General features: G+C 36.3%; 1 protein-coding gene across 1 annotated transcript in view; it reads right to left on the bottom strand.

Moving 5' to 3' along the window:
* Positions 1-1,053: 1,053 nt before the first annotated feature.
* mRpL3 (mitochondrial ribosomal protein L3) overlaps positions 1,054-20,392 on the bottom strand; it is a 40,642-nt gene continuing 21,303 nt past the window's right edge. Inside the window, exons 6-8 of the mRNA XM_081759817.1 lie at positions 18,140-18,329; positions 5,768-5,874; positions 1,054-1,239 (exon numbers count right to left, since the gene is read on the bottom strand). Coding sequence (XP_081615943.1) covers positions 1,104-1,239; positions 5,768-5,874; positions 18,140-18,329 — 433 coding nt within the window. The 3' untranslated portion in view covers positions 1,054-1,103. The remainder of the gene's footprint in view (positions 1,240-5,767; positions 5,875-18,139; positions 18,330-20,392) is intronic.

Below are 20,392 nucleotides of genomic sequence, written 5' to 3'. Positions count from 1 at the left end.
TGGAATTGATATTAGAAAACATAAAAGTTTTAAAAAAAGAAAAATAAAACAAAATGCCATTAAAAAGAAATAAGAAAAGCGGAGAGAGAGAGAGAGAGAGAGAGCAGGGAAGTGTGATTTTTTTTTTGTGTTCATCCGAACTTCTTCGAACTCTATGAAACTTTGACAACCCCTTTTTTTCTTTCCTTTTCTCTTCATGTTTTCATCTTTCTTTTTTTACTTGTTCTTTTTCTTTCCGTGAAAAACCTAATAAACAAGAATGACCGAATTATTGTTGCTTGCTTCATGGTAATCTCACGGTGATTGGTTGCACATGAGAGGTAAAGTTGCAGGCGACTTCGGTTCAATATAAAAGAATCAACCCCTGTATATGAAAGGAAGAACTGTAATTTTTCTCCAAGTTTCCGAAACAAGCACCATTAAAGAATAAACAGATCAGAAATAAGGAAGATAAACATATTGGATGAAAGTAAACACAAACCTTGTATCAGCGAACGATTTCTTTGACAGCTTTTAACTTTCGGAGTCTTGCATTTTCGTTGGCACAGGAAGTGAAGAAATTACTTGAATCATACGGAAGCATTTTGGATATCTTTTCAGTTTATCTTTTAATATACCATTAGATGACAAAAACAAAAGAAAATATGTTCATTGATGCTTGCACAATAAGTTTCCAATTTGTTCACCAGTCCATCGTTATTACCGCGTTACCATGACAAATGTCTTGCGTCTGGAAATCGTGGAATAAATGCGCCAATTTCTCTTAACCGCGAAGCATTTCCGAAGGCGCTCTCATTTCTACAGTGTTCTTTTGGTCAATATCTGAGTGCGGGTAGTACCTTGTGCCAAAAGTAATAAAGATTTATCATCACCCTTCTACTTCAATAAATAAAACTAGCATAAAAAAAAAATTTTGCAAATGCAAAAGCCACGTCAACACGCGCTTTAACAGAAACATTAAAAACTAATATGTAACAATAAGGATAGAAGATAGCGTGTACAAACAATACAGGGGAAACTGCTGCTTAGTGAAATTAGTATACAGAAAAAAAATATAGAGTAATGGTTTATTTACATTGTACTACAAAACAACTGATAATTTATCACTGCTTAACCTCCTGAAATGTTATAGTTGGTTCACCAAACACATGCACCTCCTCATCAAAAATATCTTCTTCTAAAGGCTCCTTTTGGTCCTCTGGATAAAATGTTGGGAAACAAGGTGGACTCTTGAATTTTCTGTAATTTTAAACAATAAATTGAATTATTATCTGTATATAATGGGTAACCCAAAAATTGTGCATACTAAAATAATGCATTAATACAGATGACATTAAGTAATACTACTTGATATAGTATTATACATTTTCACAACAAACGCTCAAAATAGCTGCCCCGTTCAGTAATGTAAGTACGAACTCTTTTTTACCATGTTTATGGAGGATGTGTACTTTGATGTTGTTAATGTCATTCGTTATGTTCATCTTTAGTTTCTCCATTGCGTGTGTGGCCTGTTCTTATACACTTTACCTTTAAGGTAACTTCTCAGGAAGAAATCAGGAAATGTCAAATTGGGTGAACGTGGGGTGGGTTGGGGGGGGGGGGAAGTCTTTTAGAAATGATACGCTCGCCAAAAAACTTGCACAAGAAATGCATGGTGTTGTTAGATGTATGACATGTGGCACTGTCCTGCTGCGACCAGCAATCACGTTCATGCTTGTCAAGAAACGCAATCAACTATGTAATGGTATCTTGGTACACAGCACTGTTCACTGTAGTTTCAAAGAAAATGGACCCTACTATATGGCGACGTGATATAGCACACCAAACTGCAATTTTTTGAGAATGTTCAGAGGGTTTTGTGTAACACATGTGGATTTTCAATTGACCAAATTCGAGTGTTTTGACTATTTATGTAGTTTCTAAGGTGAAGCCACGCCTCACCTGTCTCAGAAGAAAACAGAGTCAAGTCTGCAACTCCATGGTTGTCAAATTAGCGAAACCCAGTACACTACGATCTTACATTTAGCCGGCCCTTTCAATTCCTGAACACTATGAACATGGTATGCTCGAAAGTGTAATGTCTGAGCATTTCCATATGAAATCTGAAAGTGCGCTGATAATCTTCCACGAGGTTTATGAGGCCGAACGCTGCATTACATATTTAATCTCAGCCAGTTTAGCATAAGTCAAAATGGGAGGGGGGGGGGGGGGTTCTCCCGGTTCTCTTCTTGTCTGCAACAGATCCGCAATCTCTAAAACAGGCGATTAATCTCGTAATGACTGAATCGTTAGGCACTGCAACATTAGGATATTTCCTACGAATTTCATCTGCAACACGTGCACAAAAATATCCACTGGCAAAATAATGTTCAACAGTGAAAACTCTTTGCTTCTGGGAAAATAACATGTTCGCCCAAGGAATATACAAAGCACTAATGCAAGCATCGTGTGCTGAACACGCATCTCAATGGTGTCCAGGTGTGTTGTTAATACCTATGGTACCATCTTGTGGTAACCGATGGAACTTTTTAAAAAGGCAATTTAATTTTGGTGTGCCCGACTTTTGGATTGCATGATACATAGGAAATTATAGAAAATATTTACTGCAGGGAAATTTCGAGCTATTACTAAAACGAATAGAAGGAATGCTTTAATAAGGAAGTTGTTTTAAGTAACAGAGACTGACTACGGGGGTGTTACATGTTTACAGTTTAGTCTGTCAGTTCTGAAGTTTATTTATTTAAGGAGGATCACCTGGATGAATGTGACACCATTTTAATTATTTAGGTTTTGTGGCTTTACTAATTTTAAAAAAAAAAAAAAAAAAAAAAAACAACTGGTTGCTTGACGGATTTAGTTTGGTGATCTGTGCAATCACATTGACCCCTACCGCAATTATTTCTTGCATTTTAAAATTGAGAAACCGGAGTTTTCCAGATTCTCCATAAATGTCGAAATCTTGCATAAGGTACTTAACAACCTGGGTAACATACAAATACTAACAAAGAATACTAATTATTTTATTTTATTTGAACTTTAGCGTGCAAAGATACACGTGTCAGACGTAACGGGAAGATAAGAAATGAATGGTGAAACACTAATACATAACTTGATATGCAAGAATGCACGACCACCAGGGTTTCAAGTTTACTCTGCCAGTGCGTTAAGTACTACGCTGCCCAGTTCACTCTCTGAAAATCCATACATTCTATCACTCTTGAGTTAGTGCTCAGCAACTCAGATCACAGACTCTACCACACCTCTTATTGTGTTTATATAACTCAGTGTCTTTGAATCCCGGTCCAGTCGAGCATTTTATGACTATCTGTATATCACTAAATTCATATCTATAGAGGAAGTAATATAAGAAAAAATTTATTATTTCTTCATGAACATTCCTATCATGGCCTTAACTTTATACCATGTCAGCAGGTTAAAGAATACTGATTTTCGAGCATTCCACTAAAATAAACTATACCCTCGCCACCCAAAACATTATAACCATCCGCTACTTTTTGAACGAAGTAGTTGGGCTGACGTAAGAGAAGGGTACAACAGAACTGCTTGCCAGACGGTGACAGGGACCTCACTAGATTAGTCAGTGTGATGCTTGTGCGTAGATTGGGGAAAACTAGGAATATATTCGTGTTTGATTGGGGCCAGATTGTGATGATCAGATGGCTGCGAGCAAACATCTCGGAAACAACGCGACTTTGTCTGGTGTTCGCGAGCTGCCGTGGTTAGTGTCTTCCAAAGGTGGGGAAAAGGACAGAGATATGGGGCGGTCACACTTCACTGAAGATGTCGGACATCGTAGATAGTCAAGGTGATACAAGATAGAGCGTAAACTGGCACAACTAAGAGCAGACTTTAACAGTAGACAAAGCGAGTGTCTGAGCACGCAATTCACCCAACACTTAGATATGGGCCTCCGCCGCCGACGTGCAATACGTGTACCAGCGTTAACTGCACGGTACCATCCATTATGACTAAAACAGACAAGTTCGCAGTCATCGAACCGCTGAGGAATGGCACCACTTGTATAGTCTGATGAATCTGATACTGTTTTCAACTCATTGACGGCCAGGTCAAAATCCGTCATCTTTCAGGGAAACAGCTGCTTAAGGCGTGCACAGTAGAATAACGACAGTCTGGTTGTGCCTCCATTTTGATTTGGGCAACTTTTACATGGTCATCCATGGCCCCGATAGTGCGTGTGGAGAGCACCAATACGGCTCCTAGCTGTCAGTAAGTCATTTCTGATGATGTACACCTATTCATATGGGCTAGAATGCTCTTTGCCACAAAGTTGACGTTGTCCTGCAATAGTTTTGGAGCACAGTGGTGAATTTTAATTGCTTCCATAGCCCCCAAACTCACCCAATCTTAACCTTTGGGATACCATTGAACGTCAGATCTACGCTCATCACTCTCCTTTGCGGAATTTACAGAAATTAAGTGACTTGTGTGTGTAGATGTGGTGCACCATGCCTTTATCCACTTACCAAGGCCCCACTGCTTCCATCCAATCCACATTGCTGGTGTCCTGGTGTCCTAGGTGAACATACTAGGCATTAGGTAGGTGATTGTAGTATTATGGCTTGTCAGTGTATAATGACAAGTCTTCATCAGTCTTCCCTTTTCTTTTTCAACAGTTTTCTACGTTGTAAAGATGAAGGTATAATAGTTTCAGAAGTTTAAGGTCTTGCTTATGTAACTATACGAATATGCGAATAAAAACACAATCAAAATTAGACTTAGTGTATGTCGTTTATTTGTAGACTTTCAGAGGCAGTACAGGACTAAATGGTATTTATCCATTAAGAAGAAGTCATTGTCTCATGCCTTGAGCATCTTCTGTTTCATCATCAATCTAGCATTGTAGTTACCTTATTTTATCTCTTTCTATTATTGTCCGAAGTAAAATAGAGAAATTCGAAAACGTTCATTTTGTTACGTCACCTGTCTTTATTAACGAAATTATTAATTCTTGTCTGCTGTCTTCGTTGCTAATGACAGCTGTATGATGTTTTAAACAACTTTTATCTTCGAGCAGAACTCACATTAATAATGGCCTTAAAATACACCATATGCAGTCGGTAATGGATTCTGTTTCAAAATGACAATTACGCAACTTTATTTCAGATTTGAAAAAAAAAAAAAAATTAAATAATATATTTCAGTTTAACACTGCCGTTAGGGTAAGGGAGACGAATGATTAAGGCAAGTAAATAATGATGATGAATAATGATTAAGGCAAGCGAATAATGAATAACTGGTAGAATGTGAACTGGAAGTAAACGGGAGTACCCCGACACAACCCATGGACATGATATTATCCACCACAAACATACCTGGTTGGGGGTCGAACTAGGGACCTCACGTACCAGAGGTAAGAGCTCTACCACTGAACCACCGTGCTCCCAATTTCAGATTTGAAACTTTGCAGGAAAAAAGTAAGGTATTTACATAAAGAAATGGCATTATTTTATTCTATATAGGTCTGTTTACAGCATTATTCGCAGTCGTCCTGTTTTCTTCCTACAATATTTAAAGACTATATGACTGAACCTTTAGATTCACGCTGTTCGATCTTTATGTAGGTTCACCCGCCTATGATGCCACGCTGGCATGGGACTTAAAGCCGCACTACTACTGGTTTCGTACGTCAGACATGTCAAATGCAATGTACAGTTTGATAGTTGGATGTTGTGCATAGTTCCTTAAATTTTGTCAGATATACTACGTTAGCAATAACTCTTACCTGAAAGGCAACAAAGTGTCATATATGTAACAAAACTGATTCGTAGGTCCAGGAACAGCAGGCCCTGATACATACAGCACGTTGTATTTGGTATTTATTCTCCAAATCTGAAAAAAAAGTAAATCAATAAATAAAAATGAAAAAAATTCTAACATTACGCAATTTTCTTGAGTGACATTACCATTATTCTTGACTGTTCCTCCCTAGAAAGTGCATATATGACATCTTTAACACAAATCAAACTACATATTCTTTTCTTGTCAAAATAAAATTTTATATTCACTTTTTAAAAAATATGAATATTGAGGATTTTTCAGACAATACAATATACACAGCAATTAGGATGTGGATATTTTTGTTTAATGAATACGTCGAGCTTCATACATGTACTAACAGACCTGTCAATTTAACATTGTTTTCCTCGTTGCAAAATTAACTTATTGGGAATGCTCTTTACAAGTACAGCAAAAACATAACCTATACCTTACCTTGTAATACGTCATGATATATTTATGGGAACGTTTTCGACAGACTCCCCTGTTATCCTCACGTATTACAATGCAAATTATAATCAGGGTGGAAAAAATCATGATTTTTTTTTAAAATCATTTTTGTTGATCTTTTTGATTTAAATCAAATCTTTCTCCTCGTATAATACAAGTCGCGAACTGAAGAAAAAACATTAAAACTTAGTATTAAATGTTAATTATGCCATTTAAGTGAAAGTATTTGGGTTTAATTTTGAATTCATCCCCAATCGTTAACCTATTTCAATCCCAATGTTTCTTACGCATTATGGAGAAAGTACAGCAACGTTTATCAACATGACTTTTTTTTTATTTATTTATTTATTTTTACAAAGGTTACTAATATTTGACAGGGGCATATTTTTATAATAAATCAGAACTAGCTAGCGGCATGAAATACATATAAAGTACCTAAATTTCGATTAAAATTAACTAACTCCATAGCCTATAGAACCCGGAGGTTCAATGCCGCGCTCACAAAAGCTCTCCACTGACTTCTATCCCTAGCTAACTGGATTCAGTTTCTATTTTGTATTCCTATTTCTACGAGATGCATTTTAATATTGTTCTCCCATTTGCACCTAGGTCTTCCTAATGGTCGTTTTCTGATTAGCCTTTCAGTTAAGACTTTGAAAGCGTTCCTAATTTCTTCCATCCTGGCTACATGACCTGCCCACCTGAGTCTCCTAGACTTGATGACCCTAACAATGTTTGGTAAACCGTTTCTCGTTATGAAGTTTCCGCCATTTCCCATTCTCATTCCTCTTGGGTCCGAATATTCGTCTTAGGATCTTGTTCTCAAATACTTTCAGTCTATGCTTTTCCCTCATAGTAAGCGACCATGTTTCGCAACCATACAGAACAACAGGCAAGATTATCGTTTTATATATTTTAATCTTCAAATTTCTCGACATAATTCGCGACGAGAAGAGATTTTGAACTGAATAATAAGAGGAATTCCCTGCCTTTAGTGGACATTTAATTTCTTCGTGAATATCGTTTTCGTCTGTTAATATTGATCCTAGATATTTGAAAGTATTATTCGACATTTTAACGCATCCAAAATTTCCTGTATTACAATTACGAGGAACTTCTATGTAGAGGAGAGTTCCCGATATCGCACCGGGCTCTAAATCGCACCACCCCTAGTTTAAAAAGAACCGTAGTACTAACAAGCGATCTAATAGTTAAATTAAGTACCTAAACATATTTCCATAATTACAGAGTAAAGTGACGACGTTCAGTAAGTTATGTGTGTGTGCAGTTGCAGTACAATATAATTGGAGTATCCCTTACTAGTTTTCGGTGCATTTCACAGTAGAATAGGTATTAAGGTAAGAGAATTAGCTTATATTTCAATAAGTAGTTATAAACAAAATACCATTAATATTATAGTGACAAACTCAAGTTATTATTTTTTTAATTTGTGAGGTATGTAAAGAATATTTATTTTTATTTTTTTTTTAATGATGTAGTTTCCCAAATCGCATTACTACCGTGTGTCCGAAATCGCACCAGTGCGATTTTGGCTCCCATGATGAATTGTTTTCCGTTACAATTCACATAAGGTGGGCACATGGCAATATGGAAAATGGTCTCCGGAGTCTATGAATCGTGCTTTGAAAAAATATATAGAAAATAAAGTGACGCTGCCCAGCCCAATAATAGGAGGAAATAGAACTACCAACATGCAACCACAAAGAACGGAAGTACTCTCATCAAGTCCTTACAAAAAAACATTTTGAAGAATAATGGCAAAGGCAATTAAGAGTATCCAAACATATGGAGAGATCTAATCTTTCTGAACCGTCAGCTAGGTCTGTATGTGCTTCAGGAAACCTTAACACCAAAAAGTGTATTCGAAAAGTATATACACATCCAAATCACGATGCTCCGAGCTACACATTCGCAGTGTTTCAAATGCGGCTTTGGAAATCAATGAACAAGATTGGTTTTGCGTCCTTTGTCAATAAAATTTAGTCGAAGATATGGTACAGAGTGTTCTGTGTAAAGTCTGGATACATGAGCCTTGTGCGGGTGTTTCAGGAGATGAACGTGCATTCCAATGTGATTTTTGTGCACATAAGGTATAGCTGTCTGTTTTCCATAAATATACATACTTTACGTTCCATATGATTATGAACAATATTGCTCATTGGATCAACAATATGGATATTTTTTCTTTACTGATATGTTCTTCCTCGTATTAATAACACTGAGATAAAAGAATGTGATATATCATAGATATATAAATTTGTTTTACTTCTAGGTTGCATTTCTACTTAGCTTATTTCTAAGGTGTTATTTCTGTGTTCGGTTATTTACATTGCAGTATTTTTCTCTTTAAAGATGTATTATACCTCATCTTAATATAACATAAACAAAATAATGCAATATTCCATGGAAATGATGATTTGTTTTACCCATATGCATTACTGTAAAATTTGCGTGTATTCAAATGGCATGGATTTTGGCTTCACATGGTGCCATTTGGGAAATCTGTTGGGTAAATCGCACCAATCGCAGGCTTCATCATTTTTATCATAACAAGATATCGTTATGAAATCACTGTAAAAGAATTGTAAACTATAAAGTTCATTACGATCAAAAAATCATTTTAAATTTCTTCAAAAGTTTCAAATTAAAGCAATTTATGTAAAAAGTGGTGCGATTTTGGCCACTCTCCCCCATTTAGTACATAAATTTCGCCTAAAAGTTTTAATTTTTTTTCGGAGAGGGGATCGAACCCCTCTAAATACGCCCCTATTATCTGGAAACACAAATAGACGTGGACACAAAAGAATTTTCGTCTTAAATGTCCATGGTGATTTCCCCGTTGGAATAGTTAACGGTTTAAAAACCTTGTTACTAAGAGAAGAAAGCAGGATTCACTGTTACTCGTTCAAAACGGGATTTTCCCTAATCATTCTCTGCATGATACTCGTTTTCATACTGTACTTACATACATTTGAGTTTCAATGCATTATGATTATTATTTTCCATAATCGAAATAACAGAACAGAAACGAGATTTTATTTCTTTTCTGTTTAAATTAATTTATTTCGGAATTTGATTTAAATCAACGATTTAAAAAAAAGTCAAGTGATTTAAATCTTGATTAAAATCGTGATTTAAATCAGACTGATTTAAACCAATCCACCCTGATTATAATTAATATATAATCGTAAGTTAATTCATTTCTATTGCAAAAATATGTTGTCTATTGTACTGAATAAATGTGAAAGCAGAGTTTTAAGAAAGTACTGACTTACAACAAATTGTATTTTCTTTTATTTTAGTTAGTATTCATGTTCTGGGTAATACGGTAATTTTGTTTGAATAACATTAGCCAATACGGATGACTCCTTAACAGAGCGGTCGAATACATTTAGGATGAAACAGTTTATTGCTGAACTCGTAGGGAATGTAATTTATCAGCTTGTATGTTTTGGTGAATCACACATTAAGAGTCATATCCCTAAAAATCAGGTAAGGTGTATGTTGCGTGATACGACAAAGCTAACGTTTTTACTTTCTGGCACTTAGACTAATGTCCTTTCAGAAGATAATCTGCTCACGTTGATTGAGCAAGTCCTATTTAAATGAATAACATGGCTTTGCACATACTTGAGTACTCACACTGAAAACATACTTGGGGGCGCAGTGCCTTAGTACAGAATGCTTACTTCTCGTACGAAAGGCCCTTGGCTCTATCCCAGACCATGTGGGTTTGTGGTGGACAACATCCTATCCTGGGTTTCCTCGGAATTCTCTCGTTTCCTTCCACATTCTCATTCATTATTTTATAGTTCATTAATCACCCGTCTTCTTTAGCCTAAAGGGCACGAAGGTAAAACTAAACTTAGAAAATTCATTTCATTTGGAGACATATCTCAGTCTTTATTCACTTCAGATCCGACCATTATTGTCTGTCTTCTAAGAGAAAAGTGACCATTCTAGCCTTTAATTATTATCATTGTCATGACGGCCATGATATTCAAATGAAATTTTGACTGGAATAACTACAAATTTCTTTTATATTAATGAAAGAAGAAAACAATCGATTTAATCCAATTTTTACACACAAATTCTCTGTCGGTGCGAATTCAATAACATACAAAGAGCGAAAAAGTGATTGAAGGTCGGAGCGGAGAGCACCGACTACAGGAGTGAGAGGGTGTTTTGGATTTTCTGGGAGGCAGACTGGGTGGGTAGCGGTTAACGCATCGGTACGGTATGCCAGAGATCCCCGGTTCGAGTCCCGATCCAGTAAATCACTTTTTCACTCTTTGTGTTGCTGAATTCGCACCTACAGAGGATTTGGTGTGTAAAAATTAGGTTTAAATCGGTTTTTCCCCCTTTTTCATTAATACATAAAATCACAATCGTCAAAAGGTGTTCTCAATATATGGACACTGGATGGTTCAAGAACAGTAGCTGTGGTGCATGTGGTCTGAGTGGAGAGCACCGACTACAGGAGTGAGAAGGTATTTGGTTGTTCTGGGAGGTGGACTGGGTGGCGTAATGGTTAACCCATCGGCACGGTATGCCGGAGACCCCGGGTTCGAGTCCCGGTTCAATCAGTTACTTTTTCACTCTTTGTATATTACGAATTTCTTTGTTCAATAAAAATGCCATAGTTTATTCTATTTCAACAGTTTCATCACTTAGTAGAATTTTTACCTGTTTAGGAGTCACGAGAACTAGAGAAACGATATACATTTGTTTTGGCTGGATTGATATTTTGAGTTAAAGTGTCTCATTCAGCACCGAGGCTATATGAGGCATGGAGTTACAGCTTAATGTGGGATCCGAACCACAAGAGCTTCCACCGGGAATCAAACCCAGGTCTCCCGCACAGAAATGAAAATGAAATCTTTGTTTAACGTCCCACAATTATATCTGTTAGGCTAAGGGAGACAATGACTTAGGCAAGTAAACGCTAATGGAAGGATTGATGGAATGGAGAAAACGAGAGTACCCCGAGAAAACACACGGACACGATGTTGTCCACCACAAGCTTACTTGGCCGGGGATCGAACCAGGGACCCCATACATCAGAAGTAACCGCTCTACCACTGAGCCACCGTGCTCCCGCGCAGAAGGTGCGTATGCTAATCATATAGCCACGAAGGAGTTCAACAAGGTTTTTCTTCTGCAAAAAGTGGCCCCGATTAATCAAACTTGTCCGATGTAACCCACTCACATTAGAGAACTCATTATCAGCTCTTTACATTAAATCCTTGGACAATGCTCTTCTCTTTAATCTATACGTATCATGTGTAATCAACAATTGGGTATCCTTTTTGTCAGTAACAAGCTGACCAATTTTAATTCCATTTTCTTTAACGTATATGGTAACAAACTCTGTATTCCAATTGGTCAATCCATTCGGAAGCTATTGAAAAGAACTTACGATGTTTGTACCTAGATATACTCATTGCTACTGGTAATTGTGCACTTAATAATTCTGTTTTACATAATGTTATGATGCAGTTAATGAATTATGTATATATACACAATCTTTCGCTGATCATACTTCCCTCACTGTCATGAGATGAAACATTCTTAAAAGTTAAATTAGAACTGAGAAAAACAAAGTTATAACTTAATAATATGTTAGAGCTAAATGCTGATAAAACTAGATATTTGACATTTTTATCAACTTCTATTAGGCAGCCAAGAAATAAATCACTGAAACTGAGTAACTGTGAAAATATTACAAGGTGTCATCGTGAAGATCTTAATAACGAATAAATACTGTATAAAATACCTAAAAATGAATAGAGACATTTAAAATATAATTACCATATTCAAGACCTTACTAAGTGTTTAAAAAAATATCGTATAAATTTGTCCAATTCATAAAAATTTCCTCCATGTTGATTCTGGAGTTATTATTTAAATAATTAATATTTTTCTGACCAGAGTATGCACTTCTTTATTAAAATTTATATGGATATTAAAGCAATGTTTACCAGTATTAAGAGAGATTATGTGATAAAAGTAATAGAAGAAGAAGTAAATGAGAGGAAAATTAAAGAATGGAAGAAAGAAACAATAGTGAAAGCCTTAAGAATGCTGTGGGATCATAGTATTTGCACAATAGGTAATAAACTAGCAAAAATAAAAGATGGCTTAAGTATAGGTTCGAAATTAAGTCCAGTTCTATCTGAAATAGTAATGAATAGGTGGGAAAAGAACATGATAAAAGGAGGAGGAGAAAACCTAATATTGTATTGCAGATATGTAAATGACTGTTGGAAAGGAACAAGAAGGCAACTGGGAAAGTTTGTAAAAAGCGTTGAAGATGGAGACAAAGGGATAAGTCTGGAGGCAGAAGTAGGAAAAAACAGAATAAACTACTTGGACATGACAATAGAAAGAAGAGAAGGAAAACTGCATACAAGATGGTATAACAAAGAATGTGAGGCAGGGATTTACTGTATAACGTAAACGTTGGTCCCTAGTACAAATAAGTGAGTTGCACACGTATTAAATTAGCACAAAAACTGCAAATGTTGCTTATTCGAATGTATTTATTGAATAGTTATATCTAGGCTGCTTACAGCCATCTTACCACACTGTATTATCTAGTTGCTATCGATACGCAATCAACATTCTAAAATACAAAACATTTATATCTTTATATTTTTTTAAAGTATATATAACTTCTTCTTCTAACCTATATAAAATAATTAAATAGTTGACTAGTTTATAACACCTTTGATTAAAATATCTAAATGGTGCAGGTAAAGAATAATTCATGCATGCCGAATAATACATGCAGTCGAATGCTGTCGTTCTGTCATAAAAGAAGTGACGTAGATAAAAGTACAAAAAAGAACGTCATAAGAAATATGGAGAATAGAAGATATACATAGTGAAGAAGAGAAGAGGAAAGAAGGCCTAGAAAAGTTTAACAAGCTTCTAGAGAAAAATGGTTATAACCTAAAGAATATACAGAAAAGTAGAATCAAAGAGGACAGAAGGAAAGGACAGAAAATACACAAAGGAAGACAAGAAGAGAAAATGGCATGGGATAGAGAGCATTGGAGAAACGACAGAGACACTAAAGAACTTATTAAGAAAAGGAGGTGTGAGTACATACAGAAAAGGAGGAAGAAGAATCCTAGAAGTGACTAAGAAAATGAGGGATGAGAAGGATATAAAAGAAGAAGATGAAGTAGTAATATATAAAGTAAAATGTAAGAAATGTAATATGATACAAAACAGCACAAGAATGACGTAAGACTTAGAAAAGAAAATAACGCGATATATAAACAAGTAAAAGAAACAACAGGACATGATATAGACCGGGAAGGGGTACAAGGTTAAGAAAAAGAGAATAGAACATTAATAAGCAAATGGAAAGAAGCGAGAAGGATTAAGAGAGAGAAAAAAAGAGAAATATTAATGAATTGGACAAATGGACTTCAAATTCATGAATTATGGGATATAGTGTGTTACAAAGGATTGAGGGATAAAAATTCACGGATATTAGGAAATCTAATTGATATTTGGGAATAAGAAGAAGCAAAGAAAAATAAAAATGATAATAGTGATAAATTAATGAAAAGTTTTAATATAACATTTTAAAATGAAACGGTAAATTATAACAATATCGTATTGTTACATAATATAAATTTAAAATTATATAATATGCAACAATAATAATTGTATATCAATAATTTAATATCATGATGTCTCTACTACCTACATTAATGTGAACATACGTATTAACTTCTGAGGAAGATAAAGTTACGTTATGGAAACGGTTACGAAATACTTTATTTTTAATAAAGAAGTGCCTACTCTGGTCAGAAAAAATATTAATTATTCATAAAAATTATTGTTAATTTGGAAATATGACATACCGTGTACCACGCTCTTGTGTAAGAGTACAAAAATTACGATATACAGGGTGACCGCGTGACTATGTTACAAAATTTAAGGGATGATTCCTGACACGGAAACAAGAAAAAAAGTTCAAATAAACTTTTGTCCAACGTACATAATTTCGGAGCTACAAGGTGCCGAAAGCGTGGGAAAATGACATTCAAAGCTCTATAGCTCGACTATGGTGAATGATAGAGCTAATGCGGCATGGTCACGTCAAAGACACCGAAGCTGCTGTATTCAAAAATGCTTAGGTCGAGATCGTGCAATTCGTGCACAAGGGATTCCCCAAAGGAGCGTAGGGATTCCCGGATAATCTGTCAAGAAAGATGGGTCGAAAAGGATACGGATGAATAGCTGTCCCAAATGCTACCAATAATGCGTCTGTACTAAGTCGATATCTCGCACAAGCACAAAATGGCGAACAGTTTTATACGTGCCATGTGTGGTTGCATAACGCGCACTAAATAAGAGTGGGAAACATGAAAGGAAAATGTGAAAAATTTGGTACAAATGTTAAATATATGATATTACGCTGTCCTATCACTGAACAGACGCTTTTAATAAAAAGTAATAGTCATGAAACGTACTAAAATGTTGTAAAAGGATCACACTATTAAAGTCTTTCTTCCATGTATTGTTGTCATTGAAAACAAATAAACAAAACTGAGCGAAACAACCATAATGCAAAAGAGGTTGTTTCCTAAGAACAAAAGTCACAAGAATGGGAATAATGTCTTCAATCAACATTTTACAGCAGGATTGAATGCAGCCAAGAACATCATCAATTACCTGTAAACGAGACAAATCTCCCAATTATCCAGAATAGGCGATGGACATGGCGTCCCTCTACTTCAACACAGGCGTTACAGCGTCGCAGTAAGTTCTGACGCATCCGCTGTAACAACCCAGGATCTGTTCTTATAGTATCACAGGCAGCGAGTATTCGTGCTAATAGTTCTTCTGCGTTGTCTATAGGCGTTTCATAGACAAGCGTTTTGACATGACCCCACAAGAAAAAATCAAGTGGAGACAAATCTGGGTAACGTGCAGGCCAATTACAAGGACCGCCTCTTCCAATCCATCTCTCACGAAACGTTTGATTCAAATACTCTCGAGCGCTAGCTGAAGAGTGGGCTGGGGCGCCATCATGTTGAAACCACATCCGTTGACGAACACCGAGAGGGACATCCTCTAATAACTCTGGAAGTATGTCTCGCAGGAATCTCATATACACTGGTGCAGTTAATCGTGGTGGTAGTAAATATGGACCTATTATCTGATCACTGATAATACCCGCCCACATATTTATGGCGAATCGGTCTTGATGGACTCTTTCCACAATTGCATAAGGATTTTCGTCTGCACATACATGACTATTGTGACTATTAAATATCCCGTCTTTCGTAAAACAAGCTTCGTCGGTGAAAAGCACGTAGGAAGCAAACTGCGGATCAATTACAGAGCGTTGGAGAAACCACTCACAAAACCGAACGCGAGGTTGAAAGTCAGTTGGACGTAAGACCTGAACCCTCTGCGGATGATAGGGGTGTAACTGTTGCTCGTGTACTACTTTCCAAACAGTATCTTGTGCTACTCCCGTTTCACGTGCTACTTTTCGGATACTTACTGTTGGGTCTTGGGCGAAACGATCAAGCACTTGTTCTTCAAAGTCCGGAGTCCTTGTGGTTCTTCGTCTTCCTTGGTCGTAGTATTGAGGTTGTAAATTTCCCGTGTCTCGTAAGCGTTGAAAAAGTCTGGCAAACATAGTATGGGCTGGATATCTTCTTTGTGGATACTTCAGTCGATACAACCTATCAGCTTCTCGACTGTTGCCTCGAACAAGCAAAGCACAAACTGCACTAAGGAACTCGTACGCAAGAACAAACCACATGAAGAATGACCTTCCACAACGCCTTCTAGTAGGGTTGTCTTATACTTTCCTTACCTTTGATTGTTTTCTACGACAGAAGGAAGAACAAATGCTTGTGATCGAACCTGCAAACTGTGGCGTACTTCAGGTGATAACACCATCTGTGATAACAAAATATCTTCTAAACGATAACAATATGACGACATGTTAAGCATTCTAGACAAAATCTCGGAACCAGTCTTGCAAAACATCGGAAGCAGCGACTAAAACAAACGTCCTGATAAATTGTTTTTCCTTGTTCTTTTTCAATGTTCGGGTAACGCACATTACGGCTAATGACAAGAAACGGATATTTTACTGTTGTTCTCTGGCAGTGGTCACATTAACATGGGATGGCGAAAAAATACCTCTCTCGTAAAAAGTATCCTCGGCTCGTATCATCAAATAAAATAAGATTTCAGCCTGGAAGAAAGCACCCATACCCCCGGTTTTTCCACTTAGTTTTACTTGCTTTCAATGACAAAACTACATGGAAGAAAACAATGTTAGTGTGATGTTTGTACAACATTTTAGTACGTTTCATGATTATTCCCTTTATTAAACGCGTCTATACGTGCAATTAACAGGACAATGTACTATAATGTATTTACCATTTGTACCAATTTATTCACATTTTCCATTCATATTTTCCCACTATTATTTAGTGCGCGTTATGCAACTACACATGGCACGTATAAAACTGTTCGCCATTTTGTGCTTGTGCGAGATATCGACTTAGTACAGACGCATTACTGCTAGCATTTGGGACAGCTATTCATCCGTATCCTTTTCGACCCATCTTTCTTGACAGATTATCCGGGAATCCCTACGCTCCTTTGGGGAATCTCTTGTGCACGAATTGCACGATCTCGACCTAAGCATTTTTGAATACAGCAGCTTCGGTGTCTTTGACGTGACCATGCCGCATTAGCTCTATCATTCACCATAGTCGAGCTATAGAGCTTTGAATGTCATTTTCCCACGCTTTCGGCACCTTGTAGCTCCGAAATTATGTACGTTGGACAAAAGTTTATTTGAACTTTTTTTCTTGTTTCCGTGTCAGGAATCATCCCTTAAATTTTGTAACATAGTCACGCGGTCACCCTGTATATGATTTGTTAATTACTAACAAGTATATTGCAATAATTTATGATACTATATATAGTTGGGACGCTGCTTACTTAACGCACTTACAACTAATAATTGTACTGCAAAACAATATTTTATAGTTTAATCTTAGAAAACTATTGGATTAAAGAGCAAATTTAGAAACTAAAAAAAATTCAGTTTACTGTTACTTAAAATATGCACATTAAATATGTCTCAGATGAAGGGAATTATATGTATGGAACTGGTTGAGTTGATTTTAGTTTAGCGTCCCTTTCAGCAGCGAGGCTATATGAGACGTGGACCTACTGATTAACGTGGAATCCGAACCACATGAGCTCCCGCCGGGAATCGAACCCGGGTCTCCCACGCCAATGTATGGAACTGGAAACGTGACAGAAAATGATCTAATCACATACCACAAGCACAATACTAGGGTCATAATACGCAATAAAAATTTACAAATAAGCTACCGATTCCTATAAATGAGAAGCTAGAAGGTAGGGTTTCCATGTTATAAACCTCATTTTAGTAAACATTATGAAAAGTAAACACTTAACAAAATTATTAAGATAAGTATACAAAAACCCTAAAATATATGAGTTTGGAAGCTTGAGTTCCCCCTCCGTAGTAAATATCTGTGTACACTATTGACTGAAACAATATTACGGAAGTAATGTCCACTTTAGATACATTAATCAGCTAATTTAAGGAAATTAGCTCACATATTAGCATCTGCTTATGCTAACCGCTATCTCAAATTCTATATAGATGTACTTTGCTTGATATAAACGTAAGAATAATGTCTTTTTTTATATACAAAATATAGGCAAATCTCTATAACTGGGATAAATAATTTAAAAGAAACACTGCATCTTGACATACTAAACTTCCCTCTTTCTGCTCTCTGTATATTATTCCCATTACCTTGAGGCCACGGAGGGTTCGCGGTCGACCTCCCATGTCGCCTGGCATCTTAGTTCCAGGCCAAACTCTCCCTTTCTCTCCTCCGCCTCCAATATTTCCTGGGCGGCGATGCGATTTTGTAGTGCCATGAGACGCAGGTCCACCTTTGAATCCCCATCGTTTAACTACACCTTGGAAACCATGATAAATTCTGAAATAGAGTAGCAAAACCCTGTTATATGACCCTTTTTATACTTTAAAATTATAAATATTACATTTATAAATTAGTTGAAATACTATCACAAACACAGACACAATTAAAAGAAAACTACCTTGTGAGCACTTCTGAAAGAAAGAGTGTTGTCTAAAATGTATTTACTCTTTGCAGGTCAAAATGGGGAATACATTTATTGCCAGTTGAAAATAGGGTTATGAAACCACACATTCACCATTTTGTTCGATGACCTGTCATTTTTCCGGCAACACCATACTCTGTCGCTATAAAACTTACGTTATTTCTAGTAAAAAAGTGACACATGGTTTTCACAGAGCTCTTTTGAAACTAACGATAACACTAGTCAGGAAGTTCTGTAGGGACCGAAATAAATGATAGTCTGACGATGCTTCAGGCCATATGGTGGATACATTAAAACCACCCAGCAAAAGTTCTCTCAATTTGTAACAGATTGTTAAAAATTTATGCGGTCTGGAGTGGTATACGACAACCTTTGTGTTGACTTGTTCCGGCCGTTTTTCTTTTAAATTGCAAGTATGCTCGCATTAGTTGTTAACAGTACAGGTTCGAGTTTACTATTCTGCTCGGCGACAGCAGCTCGTGATACACAATGCTCTTTCAGTCTCACCAAACGCACAGGATAAGCTTCCTGGACGTCAGTGTGGGCTTTGTCACAAGACTGAAGCTTCTTCCTTCGACCACGATCTTTTTTTGCGCGTTGTTGTAAGTTATCCAATTATCATTACTCGTGATCAACTGCTTCAGGAATGGCTCAAGTTCGTTACGTTTCAGTAGGGATTCGCAGATGGAAATTTGATCGAGGAAATGATTTTGAGTTAGATCATGTGACACCCAAACACATCGAGCTTTTTTTTTCGTAGCCAGCTTCCTCCAAACGGTTTAACATTGTTTGATGATGGATGTTAAGATCATTATGATGCTGGTCTTGCTTGGCTTTTGTCAGGTATCGTCCACTTTTGCTAAGATTGGTCCCCAATACAAGGAGCATATTGGACATCAAAATTTCCAGAAGAAAAGCGACTGAACCATATTTTGGCTGATACTTTCAATTGTCAAATGACATTAGGCCTGACTCACTGCGACTCACATACCCTGAGATTTGGGACACAAACGCCATCTCGTGCGCAAAAGACTTAGTCTAACCTTCGAATGGCCTTCATCTTGAACACATAGTCTTCTCTTGTTAGTAAGATAATAGGAGTACCTAACAGTGAGAAAAAAAGAAAGAAAAAAAAAAGACTTGAGCCTGTGTTTATCCCTGAGGAGGAGTGCCCGATTGTACACTAGAAATATTAAAGAAAAAAAAAAAAAAAAAAAAAGAAAGTGACGAACTTTAGTAGATGTAAAATTCGTTTAATTATAATGTGCTCCCTACATCGACAAGCACTAAAAGTTACTTAGTTTAAAACCAACTATTTAGCCAGCTTATTTAGTTTAAGCATAACACAGTCTTAAACTTAGATTTGAAATTGTGTTTTTATTTTTGTACTTTATACGGGATCTTGGGAAAATTTCTGGGAGTCCTGTTACATTTTTTCCTATGTCGATGGCCAATTTCTAGGATTACTTCACAAACACGATATTTTGTGGCAATTATTTTATTGGGTTTGCCATAATATAATCTCCAAATGGTCTTTAACTTGTGTATAGGTACACTCATGTCCAAAATGACTGTCGCATATCTATAACTGTCTTCTTGTAAGAATATAATTTGATAATGATTTTGCAAGGTACTTTTAATACTAATATTATGTGTATAATCGGGAAATGTATATTTGTGGTAAATTTCATAGGAAAAGAATTATAAATACGAAAATTACAGTGAGTACAACAAAATGTTGCTAAATGGACAAAAAAGTTTTATTTTCGTTTTATTGTTCTTATTTTCCGCTGTTTTTACATGAAATTTACCACATACATGTCTTTGCCGATTACACACATACTAACATTATAAGAAATACTGAGCGAATTCGTTATCAAAGTATATTCCTACAACATCATCTTTATAGACATGCGAC

The sequence above is a fragment of the Thermobia domestica genome, chromosome 1 (assembly GCF_964235325.1).
Source record: "Thermobia domestica chromosome 1, izTheDome1.hap1.1, whole genome shotgun sequence".
NCBI classification, from domain to species: Eukaryota; Metazoa; Arthropoda; class Insecta; order Zygentoma; family Lepismatidae; genus Thermobia; species Thermobia domestica.
Note: the sequence above shows the minus strand (reverse complement) of the source record. Positions and strands in the feature narration are given on the sequence as shown.